Here is a 21,799-nt window from a genome sequence, read left to right as displayed (position 1 = left end):
AATGTTTGTAAAAGAACTGGCTGGCCAGATAACCCCCCAAAAAAAAAACAAATAAAACAAAAAACCTCCCTGTTGGGATTCAGCAGTTACCTTCCCCAATTTAGCAGGGTTAACAAATGGCTCTAAGAATAATTGTCAATTCCCTGGTCATTTCAAAAACCCAACAATGTCTGAGCTAGAAAGGCTCTTCCATCATATGCAGTCTGGTTGCCCATGTGACACATAGAGGAGATGGAGAGAAGAGGAGACCCGTGCAGAGTCATGCTAGTGAATAGTGGCCAAGATAGGACACCACCCAGGTCCCCCAGCTCCTGGTTGTATCCAAGTACTTTGTGTTGTACCACAGCTGGGTCTTGGAAGCTGGGTGTCCTGACCCCTCCCCTCCCCTCCCCCTGTCTTTTTGTCCCTTCCCCCTCTTTTCACTCCACTGTCTACAAAGAGGGTCAACATCAATCATTTTAGAAAAGCGACAGTGAGCATAAAAGCCATCGCTTTGGGGCAGATCCACGTCTGGTCTAATCCAACAAGGTAGATAGAATACCTCCGTTATACAGAAGAGGCTGCTGAACCTCAGTAAGTTTCAAGGACTTGCCCAGACTCACTCAGCTTGTAACTGTAACAGGCAGGATTTGAACCCTAACTCTGAAGCTTCACTACTCCCCACCTTGGACTAGGAAATCTGCCTGATGCCTGAATGACCTTGACCTGCCCTAATACCATCCACTCACGCTGCTCCCAGATACCCACTCCTGGCCCAGCATCACTGGCGGCCTGGAAGGAACACTGGCTGGTAATCAATGTTACACAACAGGAACATTGTTGATGCCAGTTGCAAACTGTTGCAGTCTATATAGATTAAGCCACTGCCGCCAACTCCATGAAAGTAAATGAGCCTCTCCAACGACTGCTGAAATAAATTTAAATGACAGCACTGGAGGGCCTAGAGACTGTAGCTGAGCGAGTGTCTCTGCAGAAAATCGACAAGGACAGCTATCAGTCCGAGGGCCTTTGTCCCCGTGATGTAATTCCTCTCTATCTAGACATCATCACGGGGATGTTCTGATTGCTCCAGTTTCCTGCCGAGGGGCTGTGATTGCAATGACAAGAGTAAAAACCGTGACGGCAGCTGGCATTTGCTAAGCACTCACTACGGGTGAGGCGCTGTCCTAAGTGCTTTGCACACATCAACTCGCTGAATAATGGCAACCCCAGGAAATAGGAAATGATAGCCCCATTGGACAGCTGAGGGAACTGAGGCTCGGAGAGTGAAGTCATTAACCAGCAATTGGCAGAACTGGGTCTTTAAAAAGCAAACAATGCTGGTTTCCAGCACCATTCTTCCAGACAGCTGCCTGGGCCAGCTCTTCTTTAAAATGACTAAATGGTTTTACCTTCGAGACAAAAATAAATCATAAGGATGGGGACCGAGGTGGGAGGATCACTTGATCCCAGGAGTTTGCAACCAGCCGTAGTGAGATCCGTCTCAAGAAAAAACAAAATGAATTACAAGAAGTTTGCAAGGTATACAAGGCTCTCCAGGGCCAGGCCCCTGTCTCCCTACCATACCAGCTTTATCCCCCGTACCCTCCACTTGTGCTCCAAAACCCCTTCCAATTCTTTTGTGCCCACCTCTGCCCAGCCTCCAAACCTCCGTGGGTTTTCACACAGGCCTCTGTTCTGAATCTGCCTCGTGATTCTGAATCCTAAAATATTTCTGTGTCTCCCACAAGGTCACTCTTACACTCTTTCAGTTTAAAATTTACTTCCCCCAACCCTGCTTTTACACTGTTGGTGGGAATATAAATTAATTCAACCATTGTGGAAGACGGTGCTGAGATTCCTCGGATATCTAGAACCAGAAATACCATTTGACCCAGCAATCCCATTACTGGGTATATACCCAAAGGAATATAAATCATTCTATTACAAAGGTACATGTATGCCCATGTTCATTGCTGCACTATTCACAATAGCAAAGATGTGGAATCAACCCAATGCCCATCAGTGATAGACTGGATAAAGAAAATGTGGCACATGTACACCATGGAATACTATGCAGCCATAAAGACAAACAAAATCATGTCCTTTGCAGGGACATGGATGGAGCTGGAAGACGTTATCCCTAGCAAACTAAGGCAGGAACAGAAAACCAAACACCACATGTTCTCACTTACAAGTGGGAGCTGAACAATGAGAACACATGGACACAGGGAGAGGAATAGCACACACTGGGGCCTGTTGGGGGTTGGGGTGGCGGGAAGGAAAGCACTAGGAAAAATCGATAATGCATGCTGGGCTTCATAACTAGGCAATGGGTTGATAGGTGCAGCAAACCACCATGGCACATGTTTACCTATGTAACAAACCTGCACATCCTGCGCATGTGCCCCAGAACTTAAAATTAAAACTTGAATTTAAAAAAACTTCACTCCCCCCAACAAGCCCAGCCAGAGCACACAGCTTGGAAAAGAGAGTGTGGCCTGGTGTCCATCTCCACTCATCCTCTTAGCCTCACGTCTTTGTACAGGGAGCAATCTGCCCAACTGTACACGGCAGGCCTGTCCTGCAGACGGAATTAAGGGCCTGTCTTCTCTGTCCTCCGAGCACACAAGCTTTTCTCTTTCCAAGCATTCATCATATCAAATATGATTGTGTCTACTTTCCCATCCCCCTTCCCAGTACATATACAACCAGGCAGTGAGACCCCTGTGCTTTTTGTTTCTATACTCCTAATGCTTAGCTCAGTCCTGGCATGATCAAGCCCAAGTCTTCAGGAAGAAGAAGGAAGGAAGTGGGGGAATGAGGGAAGGAAATGAAGGAGGAAGGAAGAAAGAAAAACGGAAGAGGAAAGGAAGGCGGGAGGGAGGGAGGGAGGGAGGGAAGAAGAAAAGAAAGAGAAAGAAAGAAAGAAAGAGAAAGAAAGAAAGAAAGAAAGAAAGAAAGAAAGAAAGAAAGAAAGAAAGAAAGAAAGAAAGAAAGAAAGAAAAGAAAAGAAAAGAAAAGAAAAGAAAAGAAAAGAAAAGAAAAGAAAAGAAAAGAAAAGAAAAGAAAAGAAAAGAAAGGAAAGGAAAGGAAAGGAAAGGAAAGGAAAGGAAGGAAGGAAGGAAGGAAGGAAGGAAGGAGAGAGAGGGAGGGTGGGAGGAAAAGAAGGAAGAAAGAAGACAAAGAGGGTGAGAGGGAAGGAGGAGAAAAAAGAAACGAGGGAGGGACAGAGAAAGGAGGAGTTGGTTTAGAGGCCAGCCTGATGAGCCTTGGGCACTGCCCTTAGGAGGGCCACCCTCAGAGTCTGACAGCAGGTGAAGGTCCTAAATCTCCCCAAACTAATTGATGTCTTTTCTCTTCTTCCAAGACGCTCTTCCCGAAGGTCCTTACCTCCTGCCCTCAGGAGCCCTGGAGAGAGGCAGTCCTGGCAAAGAGCACCCCGAAGAGAGACTGGTAACTGCGCCCCCCAGTTCCTCACAGTCCGGGGAAGTGCTGGGAGAGCTGGAGCTGGATGGGACTGCACCCTCTGTACATCACGACACCCCAGTCCTGTCACTGCTGCTTCCAGAGGAGGCCCGCCCCAAGCACACCTTGCCCCCCAAGAAGAAACTGCCTTCGCTCAAGCAGGTGAACTCCGCCAGGAAGCAGCTGAGGCCCAAGGCCACCTCCGCAGCCACTGTCCAAAGGGTGGGGTCCCAGCCAGCGTCCCAGGGCCTGGATCTCCTCTCCTCCTCCACGGAGAAGCCTGGCCCACCAGGGGACCCGGACCCTATCGTGGCCTCCGAGGAGGCATCAGAAGTGCCCCTCTGGCTGGACCGAAAGGAGAGTGCAGTCCCCACAACACCCGCACCCCTGCAAATCTCCCCCTTCACTTCGCAGCCCTATGTGGCCCACACGCTCCCCCAGGGGTCAGAACCTGGGGAACCTGGGCCTGACATGGCCCAGGAGGCGCCACAAGAGGACACCAGCCCCATGGCCCTGATGGACAAAGGTGAGAATGAGCTGACTGGGTCAGCCTCAGAAGAGAGCCAGGAGACCACTACCTCCACCATTATCACCACCACGGTCATCACCACCGAGCAGGCACCAGGTATGCAGCCCCCAACTTCTGAAGCCCTCCTGAAACAGCCATGAGGCACTCACTATGCTCAGGGCATGGGGGTAGAGGAAGCTCAAGAAGCCCAAGCCCCACCATCAGTTACCGTCTATTGCGCACTGACTATGAGCTTCGCCCTGTGGCTCAGAATTAACAGCCTCATTTCATTTGTTTGTTGTTGTTTTGGGAGGTTGTTTTAGCAACAGGGTCTTGATCTGTCACCCCGGCTGGAGTGCCATGGCACGATCATAGCTCACTGCAGCCTCAAACTCCTGTGCTCAAGTGATCCTTTTGCCTCCGCCTCTTTAGTAGCTGGGACTACAAGCATGCACCATGATGTCCAGCTAATTTTTTTTTTTTTTTTTTTTTTAGAAAGGGGGTCTTGCTTGTTGTCCAGGCTGGGAAACTCCTGGGCTCAAGCAATCCTCCCACCTCAGCCTCCCAAAGCACTGGGCTTACAGGCATGAGCCAGGACAATCAGCCAACATCCCCATTTTAAAGATGAAACAACAGAAACCCTGACACCCCCAAGCAACCTGCCAAAGGTCACACAGCTAATGAGCAAGATTCAGAATCTTTTCATCTTGGAACAGAATTCTTCATTTAACCTGATTCAAAGCCACTAGCCTTTTCAAAGTACATTACCTTTAGCATCGCATGTGTTTTCTAGACTTGACAAAATGCTCTTCTGTGTTCCAGTCTTCTCTACCATCTTTAAAGTGGGAGAGGGACCCCCAGTTGTCAAGCATACATGGGTTTTGGACAAGTGCAATGTGGCCACCCTTCAAAGCATGTGAGCTCTGGGTCCAAATCCTGCTTGCTGTTTGAGCTCGGCCCCTCTCTGAGCTTTTGTTTACTTCCCTGTAAAATGGGGATGAAATCTTATCAGTCCCTATGAGAATAAGTGGGGTCATCCCTGTTGACTGGCTAAAATGGTGCCTAGCAGGATATAGTAAGTGATCATTCCACATCAATTATTGCTATTTTTATTATCATGTCGATTCTGGAGCTAAAGAATTAACAGCAGAAGGACAGATGGGAACAGCAAAATGCAGGTTCCCCTAAAGCCCCCATTCCACCCCACAGCCCATGGTTGAGCTTACATCCAAGTTGTCTTTGGTGTCCTAATTAAAGTCCTTCCTTCCAGCTCTCTGCAGTGTGAGCTTCTCCAATCCGGAGGGGTACATTGACTCCAGCGACTACCCACCGCTGCCCCTCAACAACTTTCTGGAGTGCACATACAACGTGACAGTCTACACTGGCTATGGGGTGGAGCTCCAGGTAACTCCAGGAGGGTATCCCACAAGAGGCAGCCTCTTCTAGCAGGAAGTCTCAGGAGGATTGCATGAGTCAGGCTTACTGTTACGCTAACCAGTTTGGTTCTGTCTTTGTTCAACCAGGGCCAACTTTAGCTGGGTTTTGGCGAATGAGTAGGAGTTCTTAACTCAATGCCTCGCTAAAATATCTTGGTAGGGATGGAGGGGACATGCTGACAAATTCTGAGGCATTTCCCAGAAGGAAAATCCCTTGATACTCTGCTTATCTCTCTCTCTGTCTCTCTCTCTCTCTCTCTCTCTCTCTGTCACACACACACACACACACACACACACACACACACACACACACACACGGAAGCTCCACCTGATTCATTTGATTCTTGCTTGCTTGCTTGCTTGTTTCTTTCTCTTTCTTTTTCTCTTTCTCTTTCTCTTTCTTTCTTGCTTGCTTGCGTTCTTGCTTCTTTCTCTTTCTCTTTCTCCTTCTTTCTTTCTTGCTTGCTTGCTTGTTTGCTTGCTTTCCTTCATTTTCTGGTTATTAGAACATTTTATTCTTAAACTTTTGCCCACACAGTAAGAGAGGAAAAGCAGGATGGCATAATGCTCAAACATCTGGGTTTTAAGTCCTACCTCTTCCGGTTAAAACTGCATGACTTTGAGCAAGGAGATTCACCTCTCTGAGCTTCAGTTTCCCCATCAATAAAATAGGAATAATGTTACTACTTTTTAAAATTTGAGGGAGCAGAAAATATGACAGTGCAGAGAGCATTTGGCCACAGTCCAGCAGAGAGAGAGAGAGAGGAGAAAGAGAGAGATCATTTGGCCAGAGTGCAGCAGAAATCGCGACCATGCAGTGCATGTTAACTGTTATCTTCAGTATGCTAATCACCCTGAATATGTTCCTTTTTCTCATGGGAAATAAAGAGCCGTCAAAAGTTTCTGAGCTGGGGCAGGTGTATGACCTTACCTTAGGAAGGGTTTTTGTTTCTGTTTTTGTTTTTACAAAAACAAAAGGTAGGCCCCTCAGCAGTAGAACCTGTAGTCTTTGCTTTACCCAGTGTGTGGCACACTGTTGGTGCTTAATAATTGTTCATGGAATTAAAATAAACTGGAGAAAATCTGCAGTCCAGATGATTCTAGTGCTTAATGAACCCTTTCCTCCATGTCATGAAGAGTATTGGACCCACTATGTGTCCAACACTGTGTGGAGCCTTTTACCAGGCACAGTAGAGTTCATTCATTGAGCAATTACTATGCACCAGGCAAAGCTGTTGATACAGGAGAATATATTGATATAAAAAACTGATGCAATGCCTGCCCTAAAAGAGAAATACATAGGATGCCATTTAATAGGGAGTCTAGTTGGTGTCTACAGAGGATGTTGTGGAATCACAGCAAAGGGACAGGCAAACTCCTTGGCAATCAGGGAAGGTCTTATAGATGAGGGCAATTTTAATGGGGCTTTGGTGAATGAGTAGCAGTTCATCCAAGAGAAAAGAGGATAAGATATAAGGCCCGAAGGAAGAAGAGTTTGTGGGTAAGGCCTGTCCTGTTTAGAGGAGAGGCAGAGAAACTAAAATTCCAAACCCTGCTCATAAAAGCATAAGTCTTCAAATTGGGCATGGAAACTTGACTGAGGTCTCCCTTACGCACACACACACACACATACCATTTGTTCAGCCTCCCTGCATACAACTAAAGTATCTCCCTTCTTTCTTCTCAAATCCCGCAGAGTGTAAATGGCAAAGCCTGATCCTTTGAGGTAGAGGTTGATTGTCTTGCAGTTGTAGCCACCATTTGGGAGGATAAGAGAGTGGGCCAGAGAGTGCCCTAGAAATGAGGACTCCACCCCTCACTTACCAATTTATGCAGAAAATGGAAGAACATATTCAATCTTTTTGTCATATTTTCTGAGCACCTAATATGTGCCAGGTACTATTCTAGGCACCGGAAACATGGAACAGCGTGGAGAAATCCCTATCCTTGGAGAGTATACATTCTGGTGGAATGCCTCTCCCGGCTCCCTGGAGATTGGACCTCAAGCACAAGCTGATCCAAATGCTGCCTCCACTTACCAGCTGCAGGATAATGTATCCCACCCGCTAGCATCCAGGGCCTCTGCCAAAGGCCCCTCTTACAGGACACAGCAGTGGAGGCCTCACATTGCAAGTCCCTTGCAATGCCTCTGCCTTGCAGTTTGGTTTCACTCTATCTCCTTGGATTCTGGGGAAATTAAAGGGACCTTGATGTTCCCAGGGCTCCTGTGGGCTGGGTATGGGGCCCAGCGGTCCCATTGACCAGGGGCTATCAGTGCCTGGGCCACTTTTCAGTGACATCTTTGCAACCTCAGAGGGCTCTGTCTCAAACACAACTCAGAGTGTGTCTCTGTCTGCTTCTGCCTGTTCCCAGGTGAAGAGTGTGAACCTGTCCGAGGGGGAACTGCTGTCCATCCGCGGGGTGGATGGCCCTACCCTGACTGTCCTGGCCAACCAGACACTCCTGGTGGAGGGGCAGGTAATCCGAAGCCCCACCAACACCATCTCCGTCTACTTCCGGACCTTCCAGGACGACGGCCTTGGAACCTTCCAGCTACACTACCAGGGTAGGGTCAGACCAAGGCTGACGAGCCTCAGTTTCCCTCTGGAGAAAAGGATTTTAAAACTTTTTGTGCCAGGGGCCTCTCTGACAGTTTGGTAAAACCCACAAACCCCTTCTCACAATAATGTTTTTTAAAGTATAAAATAAAATATATACAAGTTTAAAGAAAACAGTATTACTGAATTGCAGTTATCAAAATACTGTTATAATCTATGACGCCTTAATCTATGTGTTTTTTATTAATTCATTAAACAATATCTTCTAGTAGTTCTTATAATTGCTGACATTTCAAAGTACTAAGGAGCATAAGAAATATGTTGAGATATCCGTTATGATGTGAAAAATATCTGTGGTTTCTCTTGGTGTCAAAGTCACAGGTTCTACCACAATGTTGCAGTTTGTTGTCAGGAAATAGCACAGCTAAGGTAGAGGCTAATGAAAATAAGCAAGTAACTTTCCTTCATTCAAGTCGGCAGACCCTGATTTCAATATGTAGATCCCCTGTGTGTCCACAGACTCCTGATAAAGAGCCTTAACAGGATCCTTCTCTCTTTTCTTCTTCCTCTACTGTTTTTCCTTTTGGTCTGTTCCTAAGTCTCCTCTGTTTTGCTCTCTGTTCATTCCTCTCTTCTCTTACTTCCTTTCTCCTTCCTTCTTTTCTCCTCCCTCTTTTCTTGTGTGTTTCTTCATTTCCTCCTCTCTTTCTCTTCCTTTCCACCCTCTATTTTCCCTCCCTTCTCTCTCTCTCTCTCTCTCCTTTCCTAGTCCCCCTTTTTCTTCCTCTTTTCTTCCCCTCTCCCTCCACCCCATTTCCTCCTGTGCAGTTCCCACGACCTCAGGTCTCCTTTGCCTCACCCAGGAACTTTCCCTTGGATACTTACCAACTGCTGAAATATCTGAATGGAAAGTGGATTCGTGAACCATGCAACCAGATATTGAGAGTCATCATGTTTTGTATCAAATCGTCCAGACATTTGAAAACAATAACTCATTTTCAACTTTTCTCTCACCTGTTTCTGAAACAGGTGGATGACTGTATAGGGGAGTGTCCACTTGGTCACAGCCTTTCAATATGGATACTTCCCTTTGCTGTTGTTGTGAATTTAAAAGCAATAACAAAAAGGAATTTGAATTGTGAACATGAATGTACTCCTCCTAATCAGTACTGAGAATACAGATATTCTCTGCTGCAGCAGAGGTCAGACTATGGTCTAGGGTGAAGAAGCTAGGATGAATTTGACATCCTTTTGTGAAAACTGAAGGATTCAATATGGCCCCATGCACCCTTTTACTACCCCCATCTACTGACTGTGAAGGAGGCTCTTTCTCTGTGTTATCTCATTTAATCCCTGCCACCACCTGTAAGGTGGAGGCACTAAGTCCTTGTCTCAAGGTGACATCATTTGTAATTGATAGAGTAAGAATGTAAACGAACATTGGTTTTCCCTCCAAAGCCCAGGCTCTTGTCTCACAGGCCAGTAGTTCTCAAGCTTTCATATCCTTGGGCATTTCCCAAAGACCTGGTTCAAGCATCTGCATTTTTAACAAGCACCCAAGATGTGCATGCAGGTGGGACTAAACTTCCTGGGTGGTCTTGCCCCTCCCAGTCCCAGAGAGAAGGCCATTTTGTGTCCACATAGATAGAGATAGGCTCAAAGGAGGTATGAAAACTCGTTTTTCATCCGAAACCCGCTGTCTCTGGTTAGGCAAGGTGGCAATTTTTAAGCCCCAAGAAAGTGCTAACCTGGCAGCTTCAGCAGGATATGATCAAAGAGAGTCACAAAAATAGCGTTCTCTGGAGCTCTGGAGTCCCCAGGGGCCTCATCTTCTCTCCCCAGCACAAATTGGCTCCCAGGATGTGGGTCAGATTCTTGATCTCCCGCTCCAAGTAGTGACTGAGTCTGCCTCTGCATTTCTTCCCAGCCTTCATGCTGAGCTGCAACTTTCCCCGCCGGCCTGACTCTGGGGATGTCACGGTGATGGACCTGCACTCAGGTGGGGTGGCCCACTTCCACTGCCACCTGGGCTATGAGCTCCAGGGCGCTAAGATGCTGACATGCATCAATGCCTCCAAGCCGCACTGGAGCAGCCAGGAGCCCATCTGCTCAGGTATGCTCCAGCCTCAGCCGGACCAAACCTGATGGTCCAGCTAAGAGGGGAAAGACCAACCTGTAGAACATCAAGAGTGACCTCAGGGAATGGCTTTCAGCCCAGGGGAAGAAACTGCTCCAAATATAGATGACTATTGCTATTTTTTTTTTGTATTGAAGCAAAATACACATAATATGAAATTTACCATTGGAGACATTTTAGTATGTTCACACTACTGTGCAACCATTACTACTATCTAGCTCTGAAACATCTTTAACGCCCCAAATGGAAACACTGTACTGAAAGCAGTCACTCCCCACCTCTCCCTCCTCCCCACACTCCCCGGCAACCAGCCGTCTGCATTCTGTCTATGTGGGTTTATCTATTGTGGGTATTTTATGTAGATGGAATCACATAATATGTGACTTTCATGTCTGACTTCTTTCACTTAGCACTTAGCACTGTGTTTTCAAGGTTCATGCATGTTGTAGCATGTATCAGTCCTTCGTTTCTTTTTATGACTGAATAATATTCCATTGTATGGATGTGCCACATTTTGTCGATCTGTTTATTCATTAGTAGACATTTGAGTTGTTTCTACTCTTCAGCTATTAGGAACAGTGCTGCTATGAATACTTGTACGCAAGTTTTTTGTGTGCCTATGGTTTTCATTTCTCTTAGATATATACTTGAGAATGGGATTGCTGGGTCTTATGGTCATTGTATGGATAACTTTTTGAGGAACCATCAAATGATTTTCCACAGCAGCTGCACCATTTTACTTCCCCCCAGCAATGTGAGGGTACCAGTTTCTCCACATCCTTGCCCACACATGTTATTTTCCACGTCACTGTTTTTATTATAGCCATCCTTACGGGTATGAAGGGATCTCATGGTGTTAATTTCCATTTCCCTGATGATTAATGACGTCAAGCATCTTTTCACGTGTGTGTTTGGCCATTTGTAGATCTTCTTGGGGAAAATGTCTAGTCAAGTCCTTTGCCCATTTTTTATCGGGTTGTTTGTCTTTTTATTGTTGAGTTGTAAGCATTCGTTATATATTCTGATCACTAGACCCTTATCAGTGGTTTGCAAATATTTTCTCCCATTTCATGGGTTGTCTTTTCACTTCTTAGCAGTGTTATTTGATGCACAGAGCTTTTACATTTGGCGAAATTAAATAACTTTTTTCTTTTCTTTCGTGTGCTTTGAGTGTAACTACTGCCATTTTTCAAGCCCAGCCAATATGTGTTGTGCACCATGCCAGCAGCTGCATTTAATCCTCACAGCAATCCCATAGGATGGGAACCATTATCCCCATTTTACAGATGAGGCTCATGGAGGTGAAGTCACTTACTCAGTCACCACATAGAAATTTTGTTTGTTTGTTGTTGTTGGTTTTTGTTTTTTTGTGTTTTTTTTTGAGATGGAGTCTCGCTCTGTAGCCCAGGCTGCAGTGCAGTGGCATGATCTCCGCTCACTGCAAGCTCCGCCTCCCAGGTTTACGCCATTCTCCTGCCTCCTGAGTAGGTGGGACTACAGGCACCCACCACCACGCCCGGCTAATTTTTTGTATTTTTACTAGAGATGGGTTTTCACTGTGTTAGCCAGGATGGTCTCGATCTCCTGACCTCGTGATCCACCCACCTCGGCCTCCCAAAGTGCTGGGATTACAGGCGTGAGCCACCACGTCCAGCCCAGAAATTGTTGAAGGTAGGCTGCTGAGGCAGTCTGATGCCCTCTAGTAAAGAGAAGTAGGCCTGCTGAGCCAGCTGATAGAATCTGAGACTTCAAGGACAGATGGAATTTTAAGCACCTGTTGGGCATTGTTTGTCATTCAGAGGCTTTCCTATCTATGTACTCATTCAACAAACATCCATTGAGCACTCACTGTGTGGTAGGCATTGCACCTGTTGCTAGAGCTATTGCAGGAACCCTGACCCAGTTCCTGCTCTCAGAGTTTCTAGTCAAGGTGAGGCTGTAGTGTGTAAACGAGTAAACAAGGATGCAAACATGCTGGTAACAGATTGTGTTAAGGACCAGGAAAGAAATTCGCAGGGTGGAATGATGCCGAGTGAGGACAGAGAAGACACTAGTGATTGTGAGAGGCGTTGCAATGGAGAAAACGTGTGCAGGAAGAAGATGTGATAGAGGACCTCACCTGGGAGGAGGACAGTGATGAGCGAAGGGTCAAGGAAGGATTACCTGATGACACTCCAAGATTTGGAAGTTGAGTAGGAAATAGACCGAGGGTGGGAAATGGTGGGGGGGAGGGATCATTCCAGGCAGATGCACTAGCATATGCTAAGGTTCAGAGATGGGAAGGAACTCAATGAGTTTGAGAGAGCAAATAAATACATAAGATCAATCTGGCTAAAGTGCAGAGAAAATATCAGGACAGGAGGCTGGGGCAGTGGTCAGAAACCGTACTGCTCAAGGTCTTGAGAAGACAGGTGGACTAGGCAGGAGATATCTGGAAAAATGTAAGCATAAGGGTGATCATTCTGACTTCTATTTGGCAAAAATGATTGAGGGTGGTCAGAGTGCATCCATGGAAATCAAGATGGACAATATCTACTATTTCACTTGAACTCAGGGAGATAAGATTACCACTTTCATAGGCAAAGAGAATGAGGTTTAGAGAGATGAAGTAACATACTTGAAGTGGTAGAACTTAGTCCAGAACGCTTCTCTCCTGAGCTCTTCCCCTTACAGCTTCGTTACTAAGTGTGCTCCTCAGACTAGCAAAATTATTAGAAATGCATAATCCTGAGCTCCATGCAAAACCAAATGAATCAAAATGTTCGCTTTAACATGTCCCTTGGGTGACTCATGTGCACATTACACCTGGAGAAGCACTGGTCTGTACCACACTATCCCTGTACCAGTAGGCACAGCCTTGGTCATCTTCAGCTCTCAAGAGAACAAAACCCTTTCAGAATTCTGGGAAGTCCTGATGGTGGTTGAGACAGCATAGGTTGCCCTGCCACCTACTATGTGCCAGGCTGGGAGCCATGTGTGAAGACAATATTGGAAATAATAAAACATAATTCCCACCCTCCAGTTATTCATAGCCAAGTGGAGCTCAAAAAGCAAATGAGAGTTAATGATGAAGTCTGAGATTTAATTGTTACAGTATTGTTCCCCCAAGGCCCTCCAGAATTTTTCTTTCTTTTTTTTAAACAAAGATAAAAATCCAAACCATAGGGCAGTTGGTTTCCACGCCTCTGTCACATTAATTTTTATCTATGTGTGAAATCAGGGAGGAATTAAGCTTCAATTTGTACTAAGAAAGATGGATGGGAAGCCACGGCTGGCAAATTGAAGCCAAACAGAGCCATCAGTCGGCTTAATCAGGCAAAGAAGGGAAGCAGAGAAGCTGCAAATGATCAACGGCTTGGGAGGACAGATGGCCAGAGCCCCCCACCAGGGACAGTGTCCTCCATCACTCAGCTCCTGAACCACAGGGCAATAGAGCTGGCTATGCTTTGAGTGCCCACTCTGTGCCAGGAATGGCACTAAGCTCCCCGTACCCATCATTTCATTGATTTCTCACTACTGTCCTACAAGGAGGGTGGACTTATCACCATTTTACAGTGGGTAAACTCAAGTGACTTGTCTTAGATCCACAGCAGCTAACTGGCAAGGTTTGAACCTAGGGCTGGCTTATTTCACAGGACAACCTCTCCTCTAGGACAGAAGGGCAGCCTGGAGAGAGAAATGAATCTAGTTTTCTGTCTGTGGTCCTGAAAGAAGTATGGAGCTTCTTGGCAATGTCTTTGCTGTAGGTCACAACACAGTATGGAGTGGAGAAAAGAGTTATCCACCCTTCTCTGCTACCACAAGCCCCATTCAGTCATACTGTCATTCAACAAACATTTAATGGGTACCTGCTATGTATCAAGCTTTGAGCTGATACTAGAGATACAAAAAGGAAAAAATATTCATTCTTTCATTCAAGAAACATTTTATAAAGCACCCACTATATTCCATGTACCTTTCTGGATTAACAGGTTATCATAAATAAGACAGACAGCAGAGTAGCGACTTCAGTAAGAGATACTAGAGTGAGGCAGCCTGAGCTTGAATCTCAACTGCTCCACTTATTATGTGTATGTCCTTGAGGAAGTGGCATAACACCTTGAACTTCTTTTTTCCTATTTTGCAAAATTAATGGTTGTTACTCAATAAATATTTACTGACCACATTCTACATACCAGGAGCTCTTCTGGTTGCTGGTAGTATGATGAAAGCAAGCAAACAAAAAGTGTCCCAGCTTTTGTGGAACCTACAAACACCTTAGCCATCTGTGAGATGGTTCCAAATAACCTGTCCGACTTTGGCTTCCTCTCCTATTTCTCTGAAAAGGAAGGGGGAACCAAGGGTTCTGTGCTTGGGAAGGAAATAGTTTTCAAGCTCCTTTGATCCTCCTAAAAGATAGAAATGGCTCCCAATGAAACCCTGGTCTTGGTGTAGGACTTTACCCAATCATAACCCTGGGCTATACTTCACATCCCTTCCTCCTGGATTGCCTGCGACTGTCAGTGAGAGGTGTGTGCTGCCCACCAGCTCTCCTTAGAAAATTCAAAACTGGCCGAGTGCAGTGGCTTACGCCTGTAATCCTGGCATTTTGGGAGGCCAAGGCAGGTGGATTACGAGGTCAAGGGTTTGAGACCAGCCTGGCCAAGATGGTGAAACCCCATCTCTACTGAAAATACAAAAATTAGCCAGGCGTGGTAGTGGGCACCTGTAATCCCAGCTACTCAGGAGGCTGAGGCAGGAGAACCGCTTGAACCTGGGAGGCGGAGGTTGCTGTGAGCCGAGATCATGCCACTGCACTCTAGCCTCACCGACAGAGCAGGACTTTGTTTCAAAAAAAAAGAAAAGAAAAGAAAAGAAGAATCTCAAAAAAAAAAAGAACAGAAAATTCAAAACTGCTCTCCCAAATAGTACATGAGAAAACAATTTCCTCAGAACCAAATATTTCCTAAGAATTAGAGTACAAATAAGAACACCTTCTTGCTTGTGAACTGAAAAGTGTTCTTTCCAGTGCACACATCACTTTTTAATATTTTTATTAGATTTTTATGATAAAATTAATAGATGATTCTGGTAAGAAATTTCTCAAGAAATAGTGAAGCGTAAGAAATAGGAACAAATCACTTTTATATTCATGGTCTCAATAGATCCTTGCAAATAGCTCATTAAAATAGGCATGGCACACTATTTTCTAACCGGTTTTTTTTTTTTTTCACTTAAAAAGCAGCATCTTCCTATATGCTGAAGTATTCTTTGAGAACATGGTGTTTAATCTCCGAATGGCTGGAGTGTATTTACAGTTATGCATTACTTAACAATGGGGATATGTCCTAGGAAATGCATCTCTAGATGATGTCATCATTGCGTCAACATCATAGAGTGTATGTACACGAACCTTGATGGTATAGCCTACTACACACCTAGGCTATATGGTACAGCCTATTGCTTCTCAGCTACTAACCTGTACAGCATGTTACTGTGCTGAATACTTTTAACACAATGGTGTTTGTTTATCTAAACATAGAAGAGATACAATAAAAATGTAATATTAAAATCTTATGGGGCCACTGTCATATATGCGCTCTGTTGTAAATTGAAATACTGTTATGTGGCACATGACGTATTTCACTACACATCTGTGAGTGGACATTCATCTTGGGTTTTTTTGTTTGTTTGTTTGTTATTTTTCATTCTTAGAAACAAGATATCCTCATTCCTAACTCTTGGTGCAAATCTGTAAATCTTTTCTTATTATAATTATCCAGAACCATATTTGCCAGGTCAAAGTGTTTGAGCATGTTTTCTAGGCTTTTCACTAAATCATCCTCCTGAAAGGTCATAACAGTTTGCATTCTAACCAGTTATGATGAGAGTGAGCCTTTCCCATCACCCTTACAATCTCCAGATTTTATGGCTGCTTTTTATCTTGGCCAATTAGGTGGATGAAAGTAGAATACAGTTTAGATTTGCATTTCATTTTTTATTAGTGAGGCTGAATTTTTTCGTGCTTACTTAGTACTAGAAATATATTTCTTCTTTTGTGAACTGCCTGTTTATATCCTTCTTGATTGCCATTTTGTGATTAAAAGTCAGGGCACAGCCAGCACCATAGAACTGTCATTAAATAGCAGTCATTCCCTACCATGAAATACACATGTTGATGGTTCCAATTGTAGAGTGAAATCTCCTGTCAAACAGGAGGATTTCCTCCCAGGAGGACAATTCCCTTCCAAGCTTTCTCTCCCTGCCCTGTTTCCTCCCGCTCCAGGTCTCTGATGTTTCACCCTAGGCAAGGGGCAGCGGTGGGCGTCAGGGGAGAGTGAAACACTCACTTCCTTCTCTCTCTCTCTCTCTTTCTCTCTCTCTCTCTCTCTCTCTCTCATTTGTCTCTCTGTCTCTCTCCTCTCTCTCTCCCTCTCTGCTCTCTCACATTGCCCACCCACCACTTTCTGGATCCAGCTCCTTGTGGAGGGACAGTGCACAATGCCACCATCGGCCGCGTCCTCTCCCCAAGCTACCCTGGAAACACCAATGGGAGCCAATTCTGTGTCTGGACGATTGAAGCTCCAGAGGGCCAGAAGCTGCACCTGCACTTTGAGAGGCTGTCGCTGCATGACAAGGACAGGTAAAGCTCTGAAGGTCCACACCCAACTCTGTTTCCTCCCAGAATATTAGAACGTGACTTGGGGACTTGGAGTCTTGAAATGGCTGAAGTTTTGACTCATGGAATTCAAGAAAAGAAGAGCTGGGGTGGATGGCAAATATCTTAGACACCATCAGCTTCAATCTCTTCCTTTTACAGATAAGGAAACCGGGGCATGCAGAAGGAAAGGGACCTGTCCCAGCTCATACAGCAGGCTAGGGGAAGAGGCAAAAAGGGAACTGCCCTATTCTTTCTCTTGCACACCCCTTTTTGCAGTTGAACAAAAAGGGAGTACGTATTGATCATCTGCTCAGTACCCAGCCGTATATTAGGCTCCATGGAGATTAGGAAAGAAGTAGAAAATATTAGTTTCTGGCATGATAGGAAATTGAGAAGGAAAAACTAGACATATGCACATGAAAGAACTAGAGAGAAGTTACTAGGCAGTATCTAAGCAAGAGTGTGTCTATAGACTCTTAATAATATGCACAGAATCCAGCATTATACAACTTTAGTATTCTGGGATCTTATTCTAGAATATTTGGGGCTCTTATTCTAGAAATTCTGGGGTCTTATTCCAGAATGTTCTGAAATATTCTGGGATCTTATTCAGGGATATTCTGGGGTCTTATTCTAGAATATTATGGGGTCTTTTTCTAGGATATTCTGGATTATTCTGCGATCTTATTCTAAGATAGTCTAGAAAACTAGGACTTTAGCTGTTTTGACTTGCTGTCGTGAATTGGGTTTCCTTGGAATCAAACATGGTGATAAGGATGTGAGAGGAAGTAGTTTACTGGGGAACTGATCCTACTAAGCACTACGAGGTGCATGGGAAAGTGAGATTGTGAATACTAGTTGCACTAATAATCCGGTGACTGCTGGGAAAATTGGGATTCTGTCCACTGGAGACCTCTGGGCAACTGTGTTGAGCATACCTTAGGGTGGACCTGTTGGAAGAGTGAGGGAGCTGGGGTATTTATGCACCAACTCCCATTCATCACTGGATGAGAGATGCGATGAGGAGCACTAACTATCCCCAACATCAGCTGCCACCCTTTGAGCTGGTTGAGTTGACTGATTCTCAGAGATTTGTGGTCAGAAAATGTGGGAGCAGTTGACTCCTGAGGGGTAGGAGAGGGTAGGGCACTAGCAGTGTTTATTGCACTTCCAGAATGCCCCCACCTTAGAATTTTTGATCTAAGAATTCTAGAGTTTTGGCTTCTTTGATGGGTCAAACCTAGACTATCAGGACTTTAGGTTGGAAAGACTTTTTTTAAAAAAAACAAAAAGACAACTGAATAATTTTTCCATGCCTCTTGAGTCCACTTCCGTCTAGGCAGTTCAGCTTTATCCAGAACAACTCTATATCGATAAATTGCTGCTTTAAAGTGTAAGGTATCAAGCAGGGGCTCCCAAACATGGCTTTTCAGCAGCACCAGAATAATAACCTGGGGAACTCTTTAAAAACCAGATTCCCTATCCTTTCTTCTGGAGACTCTGAAAATCCAGGCATGGGAACCGTTGGTGAAGGACCATTTCCAAATCTTAGACCTCAGATCTGCCTCTTCTGAGGGGTGCTTGAGATGAGCCAAGCTTAAGTTTATACTAGACAACAAGAATTAGCAGAGACAAAAGAATGCATCAAAATGAGTATTTTCTGCAAGTTGTTTAAATCCTGACAAGTGGGTCCCCCACTGGTACTGGTCACTAGTAGTTTCTCTGGGGTCCTGCAAAGATCTGTATGAGCTGACACTTACCGGGAGAAAAACCAGCTTTCAAGTGTATCAGTTGGAAGAGAAGTTTGTAGAGTTCATCAAGGTTTAAGGTCAACACACTAAAAAACGATGAAGACACTACTCTCTGGGCCAAGAAGAAAAGAGAAATCAATTATGTCTGTCCCATGCACTTTATTGAGGGGAAATGGCTAAAATACCGCAATATGTCAGTTGTAAGAACTCAGAGCTAGATAAGACTCTACAAAAGAAATAAGACTTTGACCTAAAGTCAAAATGGAAGGAGATTGGATAGTGGATCCAAAAAATACAGAAGGAGGAGTATTCCAGGCATGGAGAATTGGGGAATGAGCACGAAGATGTAGAGGAAAGAATGAGTAAATGTGTTGGGGAGCTGCAGCAGCAGTTCTCACGGGAACAGGAGGAAAAGAGCTGGGAATGTAGACTGGGGTTATATCATGAAGGACTTTGAATGACAGGCTACTTTTACAGGCAATAGAGAGCCATGGAAGGCTTTTTAGTAGAGGAGGGACATGAATAAAGATTGTAAGATGATTTTCCTCCAAATGAACTCTTTCTAAACTCGTCTCATAACATTCCCCATAAAAAATGACTTCTATAGTCAAGCATGTTTGGAAGACACTGTGCCCACCCTATCCTTGCCTTGAAAGGTCCTAATATATACTAGCTAACAAAGGTACTGTTAAGACCCGCAGGAAGAAAAAAATTTAATTTTTGTTTAATTCAGTATTTTGCAAATCCATTTGACCATAGACTACATAAGAATTTGAGAGAAAATACATTACTATTGCAGACATTCTAGAAAATATGGTTAGAAAATTGCTGATTTTAAAAGATTAATAGTCTATAGAGATTTTGAGATCTTGAAGCTTTCCTCCAGAGAAACCCTCTTTGCCAAAGGCTCCTGTTCTTTGAAAGAGGTGTCCCAACACACAGTCCCGAAGATACAACAGAGTCATCAGGAATCAGAAGACTATGTAGATGCCCCTTCCCACTCCTGGGATGCCCCCTGGACTCCACCACAGCCCCCATCCTTGCCTCAGTCATACTGGACACATAGCGAAAGAAACCAACTGTGGCTCCAACATTTATACATCTTAGTGACATTAGAAATTCATCTGGGCAACATAAAATAAACTATTTTTATGAGTCAGTAAAAACCTCAAAGGCTTAAAAATATGTGTTTATGAGTCCATAAAAGAAACTTATCTAATTTGTGTACTGTTTTCTTCACCACTTTTGCATAATTTCTTTAAAAAACCAAGGCTGGCAAGGAGTCAAGTTCAAATAGCTTTAATAACAATAAAAATAAATACCCAACATTTTGTTTAACACGTTTTATTTTTCAGGACACTTTTTATTTTGAAATATCCTCAAAGCCCACCTGTAAGATAGGTCAGAACAACACTATGGTCAGGTCCCTCCTTTCACAGTTGAGGACACTGAGGCTGAAAGATGTTTTAAGACTTAATGTTAATCCAGATGGGGAATTGGGAAATGGGAATTATGACTCCTGACTTCCCACACAGTGCTCTTAGAAAATGGAGATCAGAGACAGAGCCTGGTGGGGGTCAAATGCTTAATAAAGAAAACTTACCTACTGTGCCCTGTTAATTTTTTTTTTTTTTTTTAAGACTGAATCTTACTCTGTCACCCAAGCTGGAGTGCAGTGGCTCGATCTCAGCTCACTGCGATCTCTGGCTTCCAGGTTCAAGCAATTCTCCTTCCTCAGCCTCCAGAGTAGCAGGGACTACAGGCACATGCCACCATACCTGACTAATTTTTGTATTTTTAGTAGAGACGGAGTGTCATGATGTTGGCCAGGCTGGTATCTAACTCCTGACCTCACATGATCCACCCACCTTGGCCTCCCAAAGTGCTGGGATTATAGACATGAGCCACTGCGCCCCACACTCTGATATAGGTGCAATTGTACCCATTTTACAGATGAGAAAACAGAGACTCAGAGAGGTGAACTGTTCTTGTGCAAAGTGACACGGGTCAGAAGTGACGGAGTCAGGACTCACACTCAGGTCTGCCTGACTACATAAGCCACCCTTTCGGCAATGAGATTAGTCCATTAATTCCAACTTCTCAATTAATAATAATAGTCAACATCAATTCATTAGTTCATCATTTGGTTTATTACATCATATACATTACTCCTCCTACAACCTCAGATTAAATCATAAGGAAGCCAGGACACGCATTTAGTCCCATTGTACAGAAGAAGAAACGGGTTTGATAAGATGACACTTGTCTGAGCACATAAGAGACAAAGTCAGGACTGGGCACGGTGCCTCATGCCTGTAATCCCAGCACTTTGGGAGGCTAAAGCAGGTGGATCACCTGAGGTCAGGAGTTCGAGACCAGCCTGGCCAACATGGTGAAACCCTGTCTCTACTAAAAGTACAAAACTTTGCTGGGTGTGGTGGGGCACATCTGCAATCCCAGCTACTCGGGAGGCTGAGACAGGAGAATCGCTTGAACGTGCGAGGCAGAGGTTGCAGTGAGCCAAGATCGCACCATTGAACTCCAGGCTGGGCAACAAGAGTGAAACTCCGTCAAAAAGAAAGAAAAAAAAAAAAAGAGGCAGAGTTAGGTTTGGGATCAGGTAATGAGGCTCCAGAGGTGGCAGTCATAGCACACCCCTTCCTCTGCCATGTCAGTGACCCAGGAAAATCTGTCAGTGTCCCTCTGTCTCTCTGTTCCCACTACTAGGATGACGGTTCACAGCGGGCAGACCAACAAGTCAGCTCTTCTCTACGACTCCCTTCAAACCGAAAGTGTCCCTTTTGAGGGCCTGCTGAGCGAGGGCGACACCATCCGTATCGAGTTCACGTCCGACCAGGCCCGAGCAGCCTCCACCTTCAACATCCGATTTGAGGGTGAGGGTCCCTGGGGGCTTCCCCTTCTCTTGTGGGGCTAGGAGTAGCCTGGGAGCAGGGAAAGCATGGGGAGATAGAAATCTGGGCTGCGAAGGATGTGGGAAATCCCGTGGCCATATAGATCCTTTGGTTTCCAAAGACAGGCTCTTGGTTTCGTTAATAATAACGCCTACCATTAGCTGTGCACTTACTACGTGCTCAGTGCCTTCTGTGCATTGTCTGCTTGGATTTCAGCTTCTGCATCATGTTTGATCCTCATCACACTGAAACATTAGAACTGTTATTCTATCTGATTTTCGGTGAGGAAACTGAGGTTTAGGAAACTTGGGTGACCTGCCCAAGACCACCAGTGAACAAGGATGGAGTTAAGATCTCTGTCCATCCTGTACTGGGGAACCCTTAAGCTCTGATCCACTCCACCTAGTAGA

The 21,799-nt window shown here is 44.9% G+C and overlaps 1 protein-coding gene across 6 annotated transcripts in view; it reads left to right on the top strand.

The window, feature by feature from the left end:
- Positions 1-21,799, top strand: part of SEZ6L (seizure related 6 homolog like) — a 213,546-nt gene that overhangs the window by 119,613 nt on the left and 72,134 nt on the right. For all 6 annotated transcript variants that reach the window (XM_007975230.3, XM_007975228.3, XM_007975227.3 and 3 more), the window contains exons 2-7: positions 3,350-4,072; positions 5,226-5,359; positions 7,765-7,957; positions 9,877-10,062; positions 16,543-16,708; positions 21,205-21,371. In XM_007975230.3, coding sequence (XP_007973421.2) covers positions 3,350-4,072; positions 5,226-5,359; positions 7,765-7,957; positions 9,877-10,062; positions 16,543-16,708; positions 21,205-21,371 — 1,569 coding nt within the window. The remainder of the gene's footprint in view (positions 1-3,349; positions 4,073-5,225; positions 5,360-7,764; positions 7,958-9,876; positions 10,063-16,542; positions 16,709-21,204; positions 21,372-21,799) is intronic.

This window comes from Chlorocebus sabaeus, chromosome 19 (genome assembly GCF_047675955.1).
Source record: "Chlorocebus sabaeus isolate Y175 chromosome 19, mChlSab1.0.hap1, whole genome shotgun sequence".
NCBI classification, from domain to species: Eukaryota; Metazoa; Chordata; class Mammalia; order Primates; family Cercopithecidae; genus Chlorocebus; species Chlorocebus sabaeus.
Note: the sequence above shows the minus strand (reverse complement) of the source record. Positions and strands in the feature narration are given on the sequence as shown.